The 15,392-nt window shown below is 30.3% G+C and overlaps 1 protein-coding gene and 1 pseudogene across 2 annotated transcripts; both read right to left on the reverse strand.

The window, feature by feature from the left end:
- Nucleotides 1–3,358: 3,358 nt before the first annotated feature.
- LOC100781146 (NADPH-dependent aldehyde reductase 1, chloroplastic-like) lies at nucleotides 3,359–5,620 on the reverse strand (annotated as a pseudogene).
- A 1,141-nt stretch (nucleotides 5,621–6,761) lies between these two features.
- LOC100780074 (sugar transporter ERD6-like 5) lies at nucleotides 6,762–11,643 on the reverse strand. 2 transcript variants are annotated; one of them, XM_003521674.4, is made up of 19 exons: nucleotides 11,383–11,643; nucleotides 11,102–11,288; nucleotides 10,916–10,978; nucleotides 10,641–10,730; nucleotides 10,490–10,549; nucleotides 9,831–9,896; nucleotides 9,671–9,736; nucleotides 9,466–9,541; nucleotides 9,306–9,370; nucleotides 9,053–9,145; nucleotides 8,841–8,921; nucleotides 8,670–8,754; nucleotides 8,519–8,562; nucleotides 8,330–8,392; nucleotides 8,185–8,244; nucleotides 8,051–8,104; nucleotides 7,496–7,555; nucleotides 7,288–7,402; nucleotides 6,762–7,140 (listed from the first exon to the last, which is right to left on the reverse strand). In XM_003521674.4, exons 2-19 carry the CDS (start codon nucleotides 11,276–11,278, stop codon nucleotides 7,010–7,012), a joined length of 1,449 nt encoding a protein of 482 aa, XP_003521722.1. In that variant the 5' UTR covers nucleotides 11,279–11,288; nucleotides 11,383–11,643; the 3' UTR covers nucleotides 6,762–7,009. The 2 variants fall into 2 exon arrangements, with proteins under 2 accessions (XP_003521722.1, XP_006577261.1); XM_006577198.3 differs by having other exon boundaries at nucleotides 11,102–11,643.
- Nucleotides 11,644–15,392: the final 3,749 nt, after the last annotated feature.

Consider the following 15,392-nt stretch of genomic DNA (forward strand, 5'->3'; position numbering starts at 1 on the left):
CCAAAAATGGTTGGAGGTATTAGGTCTAGTTGATTATTCCAGGTTTCACCTTTTGTCAAATAAGGTCCAAAGTATTCTGGAATTCGGCCTAGCATGGTTTTTTTTTTTTTTTTTGTGGATGGGGTATTAGTTCGAGGTTGAGAGGATAATGTGTTGTACTAGTATGTCTGTTAAATTTATTGTATTTGTTTTATGTCTTATCATTAGCTTGAAAACTACTAAATTGCAAAAAAAGATGCTTTCATTGTGATGGATGTTAAATTCTTTTTGAGCGCCCGTAAGCTTTGATGACCTCATCCACCACTCTTGCAATTCTCTTCATAACCCAAATCATGAACAGGTATAGCCAATGGATCTTTGGCATCTTCAGCCTTAGCCTTTTTTATAATCTCAAGCGTGCACTCGCTTCCCTGTCCTCTTGCCCCCTTCACGTAGGTGAAAATGACAGTAGCACCCTCTAAAGTTGCACACGGCTGTTGTATTCTGAGGAAGAAACCTGTATTCAGTGGAAGCCATTTTTCGTAAACAAATTAACTAAGAGTGAAAGTGATGGTTTTAATTAATTTGAATGGAAATGCAAATGAGTTGAGGAGACGTCGTGAATTGGCAGAAGGAGCTGCTGCGTATGGTGTCGATCGGTTTCTTGTACCGGACGCCTTCCGTAGGAAATGAAATGAGACACCAGTGCTGGTTGACAACTCCAGAGATCAGAGATGAGAGAAAATAAAAACAAATATATGTATGATAGGTGATAAATTTGATAAGAAAAGAAAGATAAAGAAAAAATAAAAATATCAACCAATTGTTTTATATTTGTGGGTGTAAAAAAGTTTTAAGATTCTTTATTTTGGGACATGAAAAAAAAAGTAATTTTAGTTGTTTTTGTTTTTGTTTTTATCTATTTTAGTTGTTTTCCACATCTACGTTATGATTGATTATGTTTTCCTTTTCATTTCATTGTGCTTGATTGGGTTTGGGCGGTTTCCTCCTAGTTTAGGACATGGTTACATTAATTTTTGCACAACGTGTTAGGTTGTTTATTTGGAAAGTTTTTTTTTCCCTTGAGAGTGACATATTTGGGAAGTTATTCTTTAAAACATATTTATACGCATGAATCATGATTAATCCGGTTAGATATAATTCATTTTAAAATAACATTTAGTGCATTTTTATTTTTTTTACAGTCATCTAGTGTATACTTAGCAAGTATTTCAGTTAATTTTTAGTTTTTTTTTTTATAAATTAAAAGATTTATTTGATTTATTAATGATGTTTGATAAATAATTTTTTAATAGCTTGTATTATTTTTTGAAATAATAAATTAAATAACATTAATGCTAACTTTTAGCTTATTTTTTAATTCTTAAATATTTATTAATTTTTTATTTCTCTTTTTCACACACACATATAATAGCTAGGATTTCATTATTTTTACCCCTCCTCTTCTTACCCTATTTATTTTAGTTATTACACTACTATTTATATTATTTTAACATTATTTTTAAGTATTATACTAATTAACATAACTAAAATATGACAAGAGTTTAAATTTAATTAAAAAACCAAAATTATAATTACTTTAAAAAATATTTTTTCAACATAATTTTCAGCTCTTCAATTCAGAATTCACGTGAGAATGAAAAGGAAGATGGAAAATTTAAAGCATGGACCAAAAATTAACAATAAAAGTCATGGTTTCACACATGAAATTAAACAACCATAACCATTTGTCAATAACTTGTGCACTTCTTCAATTCCTTGTGAAACTCGGTCGCATATGCCTTCAATTAACTTAAGTGAAAGACTGGTATAGTTGCTAAAAACATTTCGCATGATCTTCACCAATGTAATACAGAAACTCAACCACATACATAAATTAAGAAAGTTAATTAATACGCCCGGCCATATTTGTGCCACAAACATAACCAAGGTGAAAGTAAGTAATGATCACCATGACTATATGGAAAACTAACCTTGGATTTATAAGGTAGAAATCGTGCAGCCTTCTTCTGAACGCCATGACAATTTACGTGAAAGAAACCATGGGAGAAAAACAACTAATCTAAACAAACTAATTAAGGTAAAAGTAACTTGGGTTAACTACCAAAATTCTATTAATTATAAATACATAATTTCTAATGGAAATCGTGCAAATCATCTTCTGAAAACCCCCTGCCCATTCACGTGAAAGGAACCATTGGAGAAAAACAAGGATTTGAGCAAACTAATTACGGTAATTAAAAGTAAGTAACTTAGGTTAACTACCAAAATTCTATTAAAAATACATAGTTAATTTCTTCACCTTCTCCTCCTTAATTTGTTTTCTACACCAACCTCCAGCTCCGTAATTAAAATTTTGTTCTTATTTCAATTCCTTTAATCCAAAATAACCAAGGTGGGAGAAAGTCTTTTATCATATGTAGAGAAGAAAAAAAATATAATTTTGAGTGCGTCCGGTGATCCTTATCATATCTTGCTTGATTTATGCCCGTTTACCATTTTTTGAACTTTTATTTCTTGATTTCTTAACCACTTTTCAACAATTTTATTTTCTTATTTCCAATTAATTATACTAGAATACTAACTATTATTAAGGTCATCTTCAGTGCCAATACTAATTATATTATAATACTAACTATTATTATTGCCAATTTTATTTTATTACTAAGAGTACTTCAAGTTAAACAATTTACTATGGAACACATGATTTTGCATTGTTTATATAAGCAACGTTTCTTAAAAATTTGTTAAAAAAAATGTTTTTTATGCTTTAATTTGTATGTTTTGAAGGAGAGGAAATGCATTTGATGGTGATGATATTACTTCTCAAATCAATTTTCCCTGTTTCGTGAGGTTAATTGAATTTTACATTATTCTTACACTTATGACATGGGGATGACCACGTGAGATACATTATAGATGTTATTTTGCTTCAATAACATGGAAAAATCTGTCTTTTTGATTAACACTTGTGTATATTTAATAATTTGGAGCAAAGAGTAAGTTTGGGTGGATAACTAATTAAAGATAATTATATTGAGAGAAAAAGGTTATACAGTGACATCGTAAAAAAGTTTTATACACTAAAAGAAGTTTTACAATATTATTTAATTATAACTCATCATATATGTTATGTTTATTAATTTTTATGATAACTATTTAAAAAATTACATTAAAACAATGATATGTGATTATTGGATAAAAATATAAAAGTATTTTACCTATAAACCATTAAACTCTTATATTAATAACAAAATTAGATTTCTATAAAATAAAGAAAAATACTATAAAAGATACAATTACAATTGTTAATTAGAAATAAGTGAAATTGTAATCAAATACATAAACACGCGTAATATTGAAAGTTCAAGTATCAAATTTTTATTTAATATTAATGGTTATAACGTACTACACAGGTCGATCTAATGCTTCGAACGAGCATACAAACAAAGCAGTAAGTTGAGCCGGCGATCGATCAGTCTCACCAGATATCAAGTTCTCTATATAACCATTTAACCACACTTAATTTTGGTACATACAGATACTTTATTTTGAATCCCAGTGACGGTGACTAATTTGCATGGCAACCGCCTCAAACTGTGATTGAGGGCTTACAAATATATGTTACTATTACTATGCATACATATGTATTTTATTAGGTTAATTTATACCATACGTTTGAAAGCAATACACATGCTTGCCTTCAACCTCGATTATTATTCATCCATACTTTGCGTAGACACAAGAACCACAATGACATTACGTACATATATATCAGTCTATCATTTATCCTTCAATTCATCAAGCATTCACAATGATTCCACCTGGAAAAAAAAAAAGAATAAGTAAGAGTCAGAAAACCCCAACAAGGAAAAACTTATGAGTTATGATTGAGGAGTAAAATAGTATGAATGTATATATATATATGTATGTATGACCGTTAGGGTGGAGGACTTGGCCAGTTACGTAAGAGGAGCATTGGTTGCTTGCAAGAAAGACATAAGAGGGAGCAACCTCAATAGGCTGCCCAGCTCTCTTCATTGGCGTCACATCCGAACCAAATCGAACAATTTCTTCCTCCCTAAAGCTTGCTACTTGTAATGGAGTCCAGATGGGTCCAGGTGCAACCCCGTTCACTCTTATTCCCTTGCTCACCAGCTGAAGTGCTAGGGACCGAGTAAACCCCAATATGGCACCTTTTGTCGATGCGTAGTCCACCAGTGTTGCATAACCCTTATATGCAGTCACTGATGTTGTGTTGATAATGCTGCTTCCTTCCTTCATGTGCTTCAAGCCATGCCTATATATATCAAAACTCACTTAAAATTATGTTTTTAGTTAATATTATTGGTCTAAAATGATTAATAAATACTGAAGAATTATTTTTAGTGAAATCTTTCTTCTCAATTATGTCCAATTTTTCCATCTATAAAAATTGAATTCAATGCCTCATTAAAGATTTGAACCAGTTAGTCACACCAACACAAAGTTGGTAATATAATTAAACATATAAACTTATATTTAAATCAATGGATCAACATAAGTGTCTACTTTAATGTTATGAAAAAAGATCAAAATAAATGATGTTTGATGTATTGAGATGCGGTTATAGGAAAAGGTTTACGTTTAAGTGTAGTGTTACTTAATTACTTGGTCATGAAGAAATAGGAGAAGATATTAGTTCGGAACACCATTTGAAGTGTTGCATCATCAATCTCTTCCAGGGAATCACTCTCGTACTGCACGGCTGCATTGTTGACCAGAATGTCAATGCGTCCATAAGCCTTGATGACCTCATCCACCACTCTCTTCATAACCCAAATCAGCAGGTATAGCCTTTTTTATAATCTGAAGCGTGTCACTCGCGTCCCTATCCTCTTGCCCCTTCACGTAGGTGAAAACAAGTCGCTCACGGCTCTTCCAATTCCAGAATCACCCCCTACAAAATATATATATAACCGATTAATTAGATACTGAAGGAAATATAAAATAAGTACTTATATATGGATAATGGGAGGTAATTAATAATTAAATATTATGTATACTTGAAGTTGATTTGATGGGTTGTAATCGGGGCTGCTGTATTGGGGTGGTGGATTCATGAGATACTCTTTGCCTGGTTGTGTGTCTTGCTTCTGAGGGGGAAACTGGTTTTCACCGGAAGTCATTCTCGTGAACAAGCTTTTGGAATCACTAAAATGTGATTTTGGTTAGTATAGGCTTGAGTTGGTTTTTAATGAGAAGTAAGATATGGAGGTGCTTTATAACGGGTTGCGTCTTAATCTTATAAGATATGATTGGTTTAGGGAGAATGAATATGGCACGGTCACGGTGGACATTTATTTTGGGACATATATGATCAATTGGTATGCTATCTTTTTTATTTGGTTATCTATATCCTTTATTGGGCTTGGGTCGCTTCCTTCTTAGTTTTAGACATGGTTATAATTAATTTTGGGACACGTATCGCACTATTCTTCCTTGGGTTGCGTTTTTTACTTGTTCTTTTTTTTATTATTATTATTTGGAAAGCTATTCTTAAAAAATATGATTTGGTACAATTAAATTTTAAAATAATATTTTAGAAAGAGTAAAATCATCGTGTCATTTGTGTGCTTAGTAGAGGGAGAAGAATAGAAAAACTAAAAATAGGAAAGAAAAATTAGGGTGAATGGAAATATATTTAAATATAATATGTAACAAAAAATATGAGAAATACAGTAATTTTTTAGAGAATTTGTTTTGAAATAAATGGTAAAAAGAGAAATATAGGAAGAAAAAAAATATAGATAATTAATATTTTTTAAAATTGGTTATTTCTCTTATGATATATGTTTTTGTCAGTTTAAACCGCCAAAAATGTCAACTTCTAATTGTTTTTAGCTGTCACATAATGCCATTTATATAGTTGAGTGTATTGTTTACTTTTACGTAATTTTGTGAAGAAATAAAAAAGAAATGTGGTGTTTCACCTTTTTATTTAACTTCTTTCGTTATTTTCACTCTACGAAACAATCCACATTTATTATCTCTTTTTTATTTTTTCTGACCCTTTCATATTTCTACTCTATCTACTAAACGGATTGCAAGTCCATGAAATAATTTAAAATATGTGGTTTGCTCATACTTGTGAATTTCTGATCCGATTTTTCATATTCCTCCTCTATTTAGTTTGGATTAAAGTAGTTTTCTCTACTTTATAGAAATGAGACCAGATTTTGGGATGTAAATCCTCACTATAACAATCCAAAAATCAAGCAGTAAAAATTACTTGGAAAATAATAAAAATAATAATTTGAATTGTTATCTAATTCTTCTTAGAGTTTAGACAAATTGCTAATTAATCTCTAGCTAAATTTAGAAAGAAAAAAAAAACCATTTGATCTCTGTAAATTGCAATTCGACTCTTCCTAAAAACTTTAAAATTTCCAATTAGTTCCTATAAATTGAAGCCCATCTGTTGTCCCGATTATGGCCGGCCGAAGTGCATTTGTATATAATTATATGACTCATTTATAATTATCAATAGAGAACAATTCTTATTTTAAGAATATTTAATTACTAATTTAGTAGTTATGAAAACTTTCTACTTTAGTCCCTTATTTAAAAACATTCCTGTTTACTCCCTACCCATACTATTTTTAATCTATTTTAATCTTTAGATATATAATTGAAAAAAGAAGAAGTAAAAGACAGTAATATATTAGATAGATAATATGATTAAAAGATTGGGAAGAATGTAATGTGAAAAAATGAAAGGATTTTTGTAAAATACATTAACTTGCAATTTCATTTACGGAGCGAAACATGTCCCATGGCTATGACATTTGAGTTTAAAATCAAATATTCAACTCTACATAATGACACTCAAAAAAATATACAAAATAAATCTACATATTAAGTATCTATCTATAATATAGACAATTAATTGTAAGAATATGTGTACATCACGAGTCTCGATAAAACTTTTGTGATGATTGCTGAATGTAATTTTCTTAATTCAGAATCTCTATCTCTTAGAAGAAAATGAGTTCAAAGAAGCTTGAATTTCTTCTAGTGTACGCCCCTTGGTCTCTGGTACTAGTTTTGCTACGAATAGCACAGTGAAGCCACATATGCTAGAGAACATTAAGAAAGTTCCTGCCCAAACATAACATAAAATAAATTTTATTCCATATGTAAAATAAGGACTCCTTACGTTTCTATTTTTCTTCCCTAGTTTCTTAAAAATTCTTAACTTTTTATTTTTATTTTTACCCTCAGGACCAAGATTAAATGATAACATACCTGCTGAACTCCAACTCATGAGGAAGTTAAAAGAATATGATATAATCCAAGAACACAGCCAGCTAACCAAAGTCACAAGGCTTCCAGCAGAACCCTTCACGTTGATGGGAAATATCTGGAAAATAAAATATAACCATTCATCATGCTGATATTTTTTGTGTTTGAATTTTTTTATTTTCCAAGTTTAGGTATAGTTTGACGAAGCTACCTCTGACATTATAACCCACGGAATTGCTCCCATACCTATAGAGTAAGATCCCACGTATACCTGGCCATTAAAAATAATTAATAAGACAATCACTTTTGGCGTGTTTGGAAGAAGTCATGTTTGGAAAGTAGAAGTTATAACTGTTAGTTTCTTAAAATCACATATGAAATGTGGAAAATCACTTTCTCAAGATGTGGAACCGAATGTTGGACTCAATACATAACAGAAATTGAATTCTTATTGTGAGACTTTAGAGGCATCATTCAAATGCTGAAACCAATTCTATGTCACTAAGACAAAATACAAGGCCAATGAAAAAATGAAAGAGCATGAGGCACATCATAAAAGTTTAGCAAGAATTCAAAGACTCCACTAAATATGCCAGAAATACTAATCTATGAAATTTTACTCAGTTGTGCTATTGTTACATAACAGATTATTAGCTAGGAGTTTCACATGACTCTTTCAGGGTCATAAAATATAGTAACGATCACAATCCATTTAAGTTAAATTTATGAGATTTCACGCTACAGTGTATAAGTGCAAGAACATTACCAGTACACCCACTAGTGCCAAAATTGGACTAACTCCTTTCCACTTATGTAAGTCCTGCATCAGACAATCCTAATTATTCTTAGAAATTCATGTGAAAAACAACTTACTAGATCAGATTCTGTTATTAAAAGAACCTGCAAAATGAATGACAAGGCTGCCAGGAAGCATCCTACGCATGTTCCCACTGCAGACACCTGCATGAGTATCAAAAAATTTTAGACTCAACTTGTAAAACACTGCAAAATAGTAGAGTAGGAACAATAGTTCAAACTTTTTTACCAGCAAAAGTGGTCGTCTTCCAGATTTATCCATTAAAAGTACTCCTATAGTTGTCATTGGAATCTATAAAGACAAATCACGGAATAGTATGAAAAACAAGAATGAAAGGTACACTCATCAAAGCATCCATCTTATTATACAGAATTAAGCACAGAGAAATGATGCAATCATGTGAAGAGAATTAAGAACCTTAACGGCAACGATTGCTATTGTTCCGATACTTTCTGAAAACCCTGTCATGGATAAGAGTTTTTGTTTTTGTGTGAAATCTGATATTCTCATATTCATTTTATTACTTGTCATACAATGGATGAAAGCATAGAAAAGGAGCTGCACATACCAGAAGAGATAAATATAGAGTTTGCATAAAAAACAATGGCATTAATCCCTCCAAACTGTTGCAGTATCATCAAGCCGACCCCTACCTGACCAACCAAGTAACTAAATACCATAAGAGCCCTGCAAAAGGTTAAGATGGGCAATATGAACAGGGATAATTTAGAATGCTCACGGTAAGTGACTTCAAATATTGTATTTGAAATAAGCCAATGATGCTAGCTTCTGTTTGCTTCTGAAAGGCTTCTGTATAATCCTACAAATAAAGGTACAATGCAAAATATGATAGATTAAACTCTAAGGTATCTTCCTTTTTTCTCTTCATTTGCATCTGAGTAAGATTGTAACTCAAGTGTTACACCTAACGAACAAAAACTAGTTACATACTCTGATTTCAGTGGCCTCTTGATAAAAATCGGCATTCTTCCCCCTGAGGCGCTGTAAAGCAGAATCACTCTCTTTCAAGCGACCAACCTTAGCCTGCAGAAAATTGCAAGTATCACTCGTGATATTTTGTCTAATGGCATGTCTTGACTCCAATCATTTGATAAAAGTGATGAAAAAGATCAAATCCTAGTGTGAGCAGTGTCCAACATGAGCAGCCCATACAATAAAATTACCAACGCTATGAACAACTCACCAGCCACCTAGGAGAATCAGGGATGAAGGGAAGACTCAGAAGTTGCACAAGACACGGAATAATTCCTGAGACAAAGACAAAAAAAACATGAGAGTTACATGGAGCCCTTTTGTTTTTTTAATTTGCTTTATGAAAAGAACACAAGAAAGAAGAATATTACCTATTGTAGCCAAGATCCGCCAATTCACATATGCTCCAATAAGATAAGTCAATGACATCCCACAACAAATCATTAACTGTCAAAATAAGATCATTTAGGGATTTAAAATAAGCCTATACATGACATAGAAAAATATAAGTGGTATGGTATATATAATAAGAGAAAAAATGACACTAAAGATTGAATCATGATAGTATTGCTTTACCTGATGAACTGCAGTGAATGCCCCTCGAAGATTCTTGGGTGTTATTTCTGCTACATAAACTGGTACCTAATACACAAAGGAAGCTATGTATTTGTATTTCTTGAGTGGCTGAATATCATTCGAACTGCAATCATAACATATAGCACAGTCACATAGTTACCACATAAGATAGAAGGCCAATCCCACATCCTACCAACAGTCTTCCAACATAAAGCCACCAAGCAACCTTCAAAAAGAACCAAATTTTAGATATCAACAACTGCACTTGAGGAAAACCCATGGGACGAAGACATTCAACTAATAGAATCATAGTGATTCAGTCGCTCAGAGTCCTCTGTCCTTACTCCTTGCTCTATCCATCTACTTCATTTTGCGTATAAAAACAGCAACTCAACAGAAATTTTGTTAGCAAGGATTACTAATGTCTAATACTCTTTTGAATAAGCTTCAAAGTTAATACCATGGCAGGATTATATACTTTTTTAATCCCTCCAAATATATCAGTTTTTCACTTTTAATTCTTATAATTCTTGTTTTTTGTTTATCATCCATGTAATGTCCAAACCTTTTGTTTTTAATCATTCCCATAAAAAAGGCATTTAAGCCTACCAAGGCATGTACTTCAAGTACTCAATAGTAATAATGCATTCTTTCCATGAATGTCTTTCTCCCCTACCTTGAAATATAGTTAAGCATTTTTCTCTTTAGGAAAGGTTACCAACACTTCATGATTACTACTAGTTTTCGGACATATTCCGCTATTACAAAGCGCGCAACTAGATAAATTTGGGGATGAAGAGGAAGAAATTCATGGGAAACCTTTGAGAATGTTATGGCAAGCCATCCCAAGATGCAGAAAACCTGGGAGAATCCCATGGCCTGCACAGCAAAACGCAAAATAACCAAAGGTGAACAACAACAACAACAAGAACATTGAAAGCAGAATTAATGCAGCGAGGCTATGACTTACAACTCGACGACCAGCATAATCTGCTATTCTACCACTCACAACGGCACCAATCATCGCTCCAATCGTCAATATTGAACCAAAAATTGAGTACTACAAAAGTGCAAATAGTTTGAGTGTTTGACCATCAAGGAACACGGTCAAACAAAAGTGATGACAAATAATAAATAACAAAAAAAGTTGTAATAAATGTTCCAGAAATGTCTGCGATCGAGTAAATAGCTCCACGAACAAATACATCGTATCCAATTGGAAAGAAAAAAAAAAAAGGTTGAAACCTGGGCGACTCCGAGATTGAGGTCAAGCATGATTCTAGATTGAGTAGGTGATGAATACCCAATCTGCAAAAATTAAAATGATATTCAAGTTACAACGGTCATTTTGAGTTAGAGTTAAATTTCTTTTACACATTTTACATTATCAAACAATGAGAAATGTTTGAAGATAAGAAAATAGAAACTCACAGCGGAGCCAAAAACGTAAGAACCAAAAACAGCGACGAGGGTAGTGAGTATAAGAGTAGTTGGTATGGAAGAAAAAGAAGAAGAAGAAGAAGGTCCGGTATGGCCTTTCCCCTGAGAGTCAACGGGACCGTAGCTTGTGGGGAGAAGAGGAGTTGAAAAATCGGTTTTGTTGTCCATGCTTTGCGCTCTATGAAAAGCAGACGAAGGAAGAGAGAGATTCATTCATTCAGATCAGAGGCTTTATAAATTAAAACATGAGATATGAGATTTAGATGACAAACTTTCCCTGTCGTGTTTTCAACAACTTCGCACTTCGCAGTCGTCTACGTTGCCCCAACACATCTTCAATCCTTTTTCTCTTTTCTATTTTCTGGCGTGCGGGTTCAATTTTAAATTATAAATAAATATATGCTATACTGTCACGTGCTTACTAACTTCTTATAGAAATTAAATTTTTTAATAAAACATAAAAATCTAAGTATTTCTATTTTAGTTTTATACTAATAATCAATTCAAAGTTTTAGTTAAAACATTTTCAAAAAGGGACAGCGGGAAAGTTTATCAACTTTGATATTAATGTTAGAAACCATTCATTAATTACAGTTTTTTTTAGAAGAAGAGTTCTCAACTTGAAGATAAGGAATTAAAAAAAAGGCACAACAGGAAAAAATACAATATCAACTTGCAAAGGTGAGGAAATAAAATAAGGGAGAACGTTAAAAACTTAGAAATCATGAATTAAAAAACTTTGAAATCATGCTGGATACGCGTGTCATGCTTAGCCAAAACTTTAAAAATATTTATGCTAATTTAATTTAATAAACGACGCAAGTCCATGTAATGACATGTGCCGCGTCCTTAAACTTGTGTTGTGACGTTATTGCCATTGTTATTACATTAAAAAAAAATTAATATATAAAATACTATTATAAAAATTGCTCCAAATAAGTAGCATGTTTTATATTTATTTTTTTGAATTTATCCTATTCTAATTCTAGCCTAACAGCCGCCAACATGGCGGCGATACTAATTTTCTAATTTCTACACATTGTTTGACATGATTTTGGAGAGAGACGAATGAGAAAAAAATAAAATATTGTGTCTTAATTAATATTTAAAAAAAAAACTTGTTCTGATGTATATTTTTAAAAAAATATGTTTTCGTTGTTTTTTCATTTTCAAGATTAACTTGGTTCAAAGAATTTGAAAAGGTTGGAGTGGACTTAAGAAAAAAGTGAGGTTGGAATAACAATGTTATCATTTTTTTTTTTGTATTGTATTTAACAATAATGTAATTATTAAAAAAATTAAAATGTTTGAATAAAATCTAAATAATATAAACCAACTATTTTAATAGGTAGGATATGAGGAGGGATAAATTTAGTATCCAATTTTACTATTTATTTTATTAAAATGTAATGATTAAAAACATACGCATAAACACATAATCATTATGACATGTAAATTTTAATTATATTATTGATTAAAATATTAAAAACTAAATTATTATTATCATTAAAATATTTATTTTAAAAAATCTTGTATAATTTTTTTATAGATTAAATCAAAATAACTACATATATAAAATATAATTTTTTATAATTTAATTAAAATTATATTTTTTGTAATTTTCATAATGTGTAAAAACTAAAAGTTAATTTTTAAAAATTATATATAATTTTAAGGAATCAAAAATTTGTCATTTAAATATTTTTTATATTATATTTTATTATTATCTGATTTGTTATTTGATGTACACTAAATATTCAATATGTTTTTATCCTTCTCTTGTATCGATCTTAAATACCAAACAAACCCTGGGTGTTTATAGTGGAAGGAGTTAGAGTGATGGCAATTGAATCAAGAATCATAGCTAATAAGGGGTGGAAAAAAAGTTTTTATTTTTATTTGGGTAAACGATCATTTTGGTTTCTAAAAGTCTAATTCAGTAAAAAAAATTATAATTTAATCTTTTGAATGTGTAAAAAGTAAGACAATGTTGTATTGTTATTAAGTTTATAAAATTATTTTATCATTAAAATATAATATTTGAAAATTAATTTAATTTTAAAGTTATAAAATTTAAGGATTAATTTATTATTAAATTATACATAATATATAATTATCACATTTTCATATATTCAATGATTAAATTAGAATTTTTATTGTTTATGAACTAAATTTTCACCGAATTATACTACGATAGACTAAAATGATTCCTTTTTTATATTTTTAGATTCAGTTGATATTTTTTGATTGGGAGACGGGAAATAAGATATGATAGAAATGTTTAGAGAGAGACAAAAAATTTATACTACAGTCCAGAGTATTCTTTTTCTCCTATTATGTTTGTTCTCCGTAATTGTGTTTAGCTCATTGCCTCCACTTCCTCAAAATCCTAAGATTGTATCATAGTTTTTTATCCATCAATAGTGAATTGTGAAAGCTTAAACTCTATTGCCATAAAGTGAAAGAGCATGGAGAAAAAGAGTAAATCATTGAGTTGATAAAGCCAGCAGTGGTGCTTAGGAGTTAGGATTACTATCACCATAGCTAGAGCAAAGATGGAGCAACAATCTATGTAGATGAAGAGACAACAAAGTTGCAACAAGTTATTAACACTCCTGCTCTGTGCTCATTTCCATTTGATATGATATAAAGACATTTCTTGAGGTACAAATTACATATCTTTTTATTGCTTTACGAGTGTATTCTTTCTAGAGGGAATCAAAATGTGTACACTCACAAATATTATTGGGGTTGCAACTGCCTTGTACATGGACTTTGTCAATTTAGAATGGAAATCATATCTTAGGTTGTTCAATTGGATGCTATCAGAACCTGAACTTCTTCACCATGCTGGATTGGACTCTATTGTTAATTTTCTTGAGGAGTGGAGGTAGGAAATTTATATTTTCATTGGTTTTGGGCTTATTTACGTGATTTAGCTGTCATCTTCCTTTTTAACCTCTGTAATTCTTTATTGAAATATCATATTTATTTAAAAATAACATCAACAATTTGTGATTAATTAACAACATTAAACTTTCAGGTATTTAAATAAATGATTATGAACGTAGATAAATTTAATGTATATGATATTATGTTAGTATATGATAATGTACGACTCCCTGGATAAGTATCCATTTTTTTGTTTATTAAATACATCATCTTTTCTATATACTAAACAATTCTAATATTTTTATATCATAGAAATATTCAATTTATATGAAAAATATATATTTAATTATGTATCTATATTTTTGTGCTCTGTTTTTCATTTTTTAGGAAGTTTATTACTAATTTTACAATTAAATTCTTAAAAATGAAATCACATTTCATAATTTATTATGACCCAGTAAACTTATTTTTTTTTTCTTACAGATTAAATTATATTTTTATATGCTACAATCATTTAAATTTTTAAAATATTCAATATATATAAATTTATAATAGAAAATAACTAAAAAAATGTAAAATCCTAGTTATCTACAAAATATTAAATGTGAAGAAGAGTTTAATCTTTTGGTGAAAATTGAAATTGTTATTTTAATGCTTCGATAAGTTGAAGAAAACAAGAAGACAACGTTGAAGCATAATCACCAAAAAAAAATTATTAAAGGTTTGTAAATTCTTTTTTGGGATCCTCTTCAACCATGGGCCCGGCCCAGGATCGTCACCCCCTTAGGTTCGGCCCTAGATTTTGTGGGCATTTATACTATGCACTCGCAGTATTACATCGGATACCTCCTATTACATTTTAGAATGAATTTTTTGGAATGTAAATTTACTTTTTAAAATGGATTTTTTTAAATGTAATGAGAGATACATGATGTAATAATGGGAGTGCAGAATACAATAGCCAATTTTGTATTATTGCACAAATTCTTTGCTTTTTTAAATATTTACAATAACTTTTCTTATAATGATATCGTGTAGCGTTTTATAAACAACTAATGTAACATTTTTCAAACAAATTAGTGTAGGAGTAGAAAAAATAGGAGGATTCTGTGCAATTCAATGAAACCTTAATAAATGAGATGACTGTGTAATTTATTTCAATAATTAATATATTAATTATTTAAAAACATATACAACAACAATAACAAAGTCTTATTTTACTATGTGAAATCGATTAAAATACATAAATAAATTAAATTTTAAAAAAGTGAGATGAGTTCCCACGATTATTTCTAAATTGACAAATGAGTTGAGTGTAATTTATTTGTATTTCCAATATCCATGCTCTCCTAATTTGACCCTGAATCCATGCTGCCTTTTGTGGGATTTG

This window comes from Glycine max, chromosome 3 (assembly GCF_000004515.6).
Source record: "Glycine max cultivar Williams 82 chromosome 3, Glycine_max_v4.0, whole genome shotgun sequence".
NCBI classification, from domain to species: domain Eukaryota; kingdom Viridiplantae; phylum Streptophyta; class Magnoliopsida; order Fabales; family Fabaceae; genus Glycine; species Glycine max.